The sequence below is a fragment of the Gymnoscopelus braueri genome (genome assembly GCF_963280865.1).
Source record: "Gymnoscopelus braueri genome assembly, chromosome: 4".
Classification (NCBI taxonomy): domain Eukaryota; kingdom Metazoa; phylum Chordata; class Actinopteri; order Myctophiformes; family Myctophidae; genus Gymnoscopelus; species Gymnoscopelus braueri.
The window spans coordinates 59,297,293-59,303,292 of record NC_137605.1 but is presented as its reverse complement, the minus strand read 5'-3'; the positions used below and the strand labels follow the sequence as shown (position 1 = coordinate 59,303,292).

The 6,000-nt window shown below is 41.0% G+C and overlaps 1 protein-coding gene across 3 annotated transcripts in view; it reads right to left on the bottom strand.

Moving 5' to 3' along the window:
• Positions 1 to 433: 433 nt before the first annotated feature.
• Positions 434 to 6,000, bottom strand: part of adam15 (ADAM metallopeptidase domain 15) — a 193,119-nt gene continuing 187,552 nt past the window's right edge. For all 3 annotated transcript variants that reach the window (XM_080427255.1, XM_080427256.1, XM_080427257.1), the window contains one exon: positions 434 to 1,963. In XM_080427255.1, coding sequence (XP_080283381.1) covers positions 1,897 to 1,963 — 67 coding nt within the window. In that variant the 3' untranslated portion in view covers positions 434 to 1,896. The remainder of the gene's footprint in view (positions 1,964 to 6,000) is intronic.

Below are 6,000 nucleotides of genomic sequence, written 5' to 3'. Positions count from 1 at the left end.
AGGACAAACCTTTAACCTGCATTTTTCATATCTGCCTTTTATAGCGCCACCAGGAGGCGGACAGGCTCACCTGCTGTGAGTAGCCCCCACCGGGAGGATGTAGTGCCCCCGTCCTACTCCTCCCGTTCAACATTCCCTGCTGACAGGCTGTGAGACACTAAGGCAGTGACTGTACTTCTCTTTCCCAGAAGGTGGCAGCATGCATGTTTTCCTGTTCCGGGTCAGTTTTTTCATTGCTTCATTTGATTGCAACTAAAACACTTGAAGATGTCGTGTGTTTAAACACTTTGAGCTTGCCGATCTGCTTTTTTCAGCGAAAACTTTCCCGACAATAACATAAAGAGACCCAAGAGACTCCAGTCAACCATACAATCACATTAATAAGTTGTTCAGTGAACGTGTTCTCCAACAGTTTCAAGACATTGGTAAGAGGGAAAGTGTAAAAATATGGTCACTTTATTCAGAGTAATAAGACATGCTTTTATTCAGGGTAATAAGGCATGCTTTTACATTCAAGGCAATAAGGCATGTTTTTACATCCAGGGTAATAAGGCATGTTTTTATTTAGGGTAATAAGGCATGTGCTGTGAGCCACCATGTGACACATGTGACATTGGGCTGGAAATGGCTAAAATGAAAGTTGTTCCAATGCAGGTCATCAGTCCTTATGCAATGTCTCTGTCACACAGTAAATGATGTATAAGGTCCTTATGCAATGTCTGTCACAGGGTCAATTATGTATATGGTCAATTATGCAATGTCTGTCAAACAGTAAATTATGTATACAGCCCTTATGCAATATCTGTCACACAATAAATTATGTATATGTTACAGGGAAACTCGCTTCCCCCTTTGTTATCGATTCACTTTGATTGCGACTGGTGACGTTAATCTAACACACACGCACGCATGCACACTAATTAGAGAGTGTCGTGGATAGTAACCCATGAAAAGATCTATTCTCCCCCTATCGGTTTACAACTCGGACGGCGCTGAGTCGACTAGCTGAGTGGGCGCGCCTCCATCATGGACAACAACTATTATCACCGTCTTGCGAGTTAAAAATACAGCGTTACTCTGCTCAGTTTGGCTAACCGCTTCACTATCCAACCTGTCATAGAATATTTCTCTCATATTATCCATCTTATTTTCAGCGCTCCTCCACCTCGCATCAAAGCCCTCCTCGCGCCGAAGCCCCACGCCTAAAAACTAGCATACCTTTCCAATTTCCCAACGAATGCCAAATTCCCTGTAACATATATGTTCCTTATGCAATGTCTGTCACACAGCAAATTATGGATACAGTCCTTATGCAATGTCTGTAACAAAATGCATGATGTATAAGGTCCTTATGCAATGTCTGTCACACAGTAAATTATGTATCAGATCCTTATGCAATGTCTGACTGTCACACAGTAAATTATGTAAAAGGTCCTTATGCAATGTCTGTCACACAGTAGCCAGTGGCCTGGATGACAGTGTCAGAGGTTAAATTTCTACACCGGTCAACGTGTCCATCAAACCGTGTCCGTCCAAACCTGCCATGACCATTAATGTTTGTTTTGCTGCAATGTGATGTTTGACCACAAGAGGTCAGTGCAGTGTAACAGTCAACCTGCAGTGTAGCTGTGTGACCACAAGAGGTCAGCGCAGCAGAACAGTCAACCTGCAGTGTAGCTGTGTGACCACAGGAGTTCAGTGCAATGCAACATTCAACCTACAGTGTAGCTGTGTGACCACAAGAGGTCACTGCAGTGCAACTCTCAACTGTTCCTTTCTTCAATTTCTCTTTAAAAGTTGACCATTTCCTGAAGAGCAGATTAGTCGCTTTTGGTACTTCCTGTACCCAGAATGCCACAGGGTGAAATGTTTAAGTTTAACCTTGAGGGTGAAAGGTCAAAGATGAGGCGAGGTGTTGGGTTTCTTGAGATGGGGGGGTCGTGAGGGAGGAAGAGGAGGACGCCTGGAGGAAACACAATGAAGAAGAGTTTTTAAATGTAATAATTCATTTATTTTTTGGGTTAGGGTTAGTAAAAATAATCAACAATAATGTTTTCTTATATGCAGACCAAGGGGAGTCGTTCCAAACAGTAACGTGTAACTGACCACTAACCTGCTAGGAATCAGGGTTAAGGTTAGGATTATTACATGGGGTTATTAGTCCATGGGCCCAGGTCAGAATTTTCACTAATCAGGGACACTCAAGGTGGCAAATTCTAGTTTGGTATTTTGAAAATGTCTATATCCCTAGATAATATTTCAACATGATAGCCCTTCCCAAGTAGTAGCTTAGTCCTAGTTATCAGCCTTCAAAGACACCAACCATAAATCCAAAGAATGAAAAAATCGCCTAACCTTTTTTGAATAGAACATGTCATACAGAGGGAAAAAAACATTATTCAATCTCTTTCATTAACTTATTTAACCACATGAACCCTAGCATGCCTATTCTGGGGCAAACATTCAGCAAATGGCATGTCTACAAGCTCACAACACTTCACGTTGTGATACGATGTGAACAGCATTTTCACTAATCGGGGTCACTCAAGTGCAACATTTGCAAATTCTAGTTTTGTATTTTGAATAGGTCTATATCCCTAGATGATATTTGATCATGATAGCCTTTCCCAAGTGGTAGCTTAGTCACAGTTATCAGTCTTCAAAGACACCAACCATATATTCAAATAATGAAGAAAGCGTGCCCCTTTTTTTGAACAGAACATGTGATACAGAGAGGGGGAAAAAATAATGTTCTCTCTTTCATTCACTTTAATAATAATACAAAAAATAATAATAATAGTAGCTTGAATTTATATAGCGCCTTTCAAAAACAATGAACAACCAACAGACAAACTAACAAACAAAACAACAAACAACTATATGCCATAAGCCTGAGAGAATAGGTGTCTTTTCAAGACACACAGCCTTAAGAGTCCAGTGTTGCATGAGCATGGAGCAGGAGCTTGACCAATCCCTATTGGAAGAGAGTTCCACAGGGTGGGGGCTGCCAAACTGAAGGCTCTGTCCCCGACAGAGCCTTCAGAACAAGGTTCAGAACATGGGCCTCATGCAGCAACCGTTCTTAAGAGGAAAATTCTTCTTAAACCCACTTAAGAAGTTTTTAAGAAGATTTTGGTATACTCCAATGTTTTCTTAGTTGTGATCTGTTCTTAGGTAAGAACAGAATCTACGCACACTTTCTTAAGAGGACATTTTTTCTTAGACCCACATAAGAAGTTTTTAAGAAGATTTTGGTATACTCCAATGTTTTCTCTGTGATCTGTTCTCAGGTAAGAACATAATCTACACACACTGAATAGCACTCTTAGGGTGGCCTTTGAGTTCTTAAGTGTGACATGTTTGTGCAAAAATAATTAATTCTCGAAGTTTCTTCAATTCTACAGTTGTATAATATAGGATTTATATTACAATAATATTTTTATCATATCTTTAGAGCAAAAAAGGTTCTCAAAAGTGTGGTCTGGGGACCCCCAGGGGTCCTTGAGGGAGTTCCAAGGGGTCCACAGCAAACGAGGCACAGTTTAATCACTTTAACCCTATTTTATACTTTGTTTGAAAATAGCCGATCTACAAGCTCACAACACGTCCCATTACTGGCCATTTTGAGCTTGTAGATCGGTTATTTTCGAAACATTTTGATAAATCTTGAAAACATTCCCTAGCAGAAAATATTTTCAGGTGGGGGTCTGCAGCCAAATGCATGTTAATGTGGGGGTCCTTGACATGAAAATGTTTGAGAACAACTGATTTAGAGTTTTCAACGGGTCTGAAATTACAATCTAACCCAAACGGACCCGGTTGAGTTGAAGCCCAAGCCCATACCCACCCCATAACCCCCCACCCAACCCATCCTCATCGCCCCCCCCCCCCCATATCCCCGACATTCGCCACACTCCCATTTTCCCGTCCCCTTCCTACCTGAAAGCCCCCCTATACCCTCCCGTCACACCCATCCCCATACCCCCCACACAGCCCCCTACACCCCTCCTTGCACCACCATATCACCCACCACACCCCTATTTCCACTCCATTACATACCAAGCAGCTGCTACCTTAAAGACCCTCCATATCCACCCACCAGCTTTCAGTAATAAAATGTTTTATATCCACTACTAACGCTACTCCTGAACATCGAATATGGATAACATGCTAATTTCAGCAAATTTATATTTATGTCTAGTGGTGATATGTTGATTAATGTGAGAGAAATAATAAAATACATTCATTAATTAAATAAAATAATTTGCTGTTCACTTCAGAAGTACCTCCACAGAACTATTGATTTATTCATTTTTATGTTTGGAGTCTGGTGTTCAACTATCCTTTAGTTTAGTTTCTTTACATCATTCTCTCAACTTTATTTCTGTGTGATTTCCTGTGATTTCTGTGAGCAGCAATCACACACAGGTGTGACTGCAGGCAGGGCCATGCAGTTAATATATGGGGATTGGTGGGTATGGTAATTTGGATTAACTATTACAAATATAATTGGAGTATTGTGCGTTGTCACCGACCGATGTTTCCTTTTCGCTTGATATCGTTTGATGGAGAGACAATACAACATGACTGATACACCTAGCTTGACAATTGGGAAGGCTGGGGATCGGGCGCCGAAATCCGTGCACGCGCGCAAAAAAAAACGGTTTCTGGGCGGATTGTGTTAGTTTCTTTTTGTTTTTTGGTTACTTTATTTCGGTTATAGGGTTAGGTAGTGTTTTGGAGGACAGTACTGTTTTCAGCAAAGGCGTCTTTACATAAGAAAGCAGATTAAGGAATTTTTGCATTCGCCATCTTGATTTGAAAGTCTGTTTTAAGGAAGTGGCTTTTTATTTTTAAGGATTTTGTGTTGGGTTTGGAGTGAGAATCAGTACTTTGCTCTCAGTCAGGGCGTCCTGACATAAGAAAGCATGAATAAGGATCCCCATCCCTCACCCACCCTGGACTAGGTTTAAGTCTATAAATGTGTTAGGTTTTGACATTTTTGGGTTTAGGTTTTTGTTCTGTTTAAATTGATATAAAATGAGAATAAAGTTAACCCATTGACTGCCAGAGTTTATTCATAATGGACTCACCCCCTTGCCAGCGATTTGCGTGTTTTTTTGTTTTGTTATTTTGTTATTTAAATGCATTTAAGTTTCTCTGGCCATGGTTTTAAACACATACGAGGATCAACCACCAGAGAGCAGCAAAATGACACCTCGATGACTCGCTGACTCACCCCCCCCCCCCCCCCCCCCCCACAGGCCAAACAGTGTATACGTCATAAACCTGATGTGACGTTTTCGACAATCTCTGATCGGGCTAAAATACAATGTGATACACGACGCCGATGACTGATCGTCACCCAGACTAAAGAAAATAGAAGTGGAGCTGTCCGTTGAAAAAAACTTGTTTTAGCCGCATTAGCGCATTTTTCAAGCTAAAACCGGAAACCGGAAATCGCTGAAATTGCTTCCGGGTGAAGCGGAGGTGACTGGGAAGCGAAACTGATCTCGGAATGTAAATAAAACAGCGTGATAGTCTATTAACCAAATTAAACATCTGCGTCCTAATGTTTAGGTCTTTTAGGTCTTTTATCAATGCTTTAAAACTAAAAACTAAACAACTATGTATAAACTTTAACCACTTAAACCCCAGCATCCATATTGTGGGGAAAGCTTTAACTGAACATAGCAGATCGATAAGCTCAAATCGCGGCGTTGTGTTGTGAGCTTGCCGATCGGCTATTTTCGTCGAACGCTTTCCCCACAATAACAGAAAACAGAAAAGACACTAGTATAGCGACTTGAAGGACTCTGCTCAACCATATGGGGTTTAAGTGGTTATAACTAAAGATAATAAAACTATGTATAAACTTTAACACTATCACTGCTTTCACTGATGGCAGAATGAAGCCTGGACTCAAAGAAAAGAAATGGCTCACACTCATCCCCAACTTCTAACCAATCACACCGTCCAAACTTTTTTCGGACAGTCAGA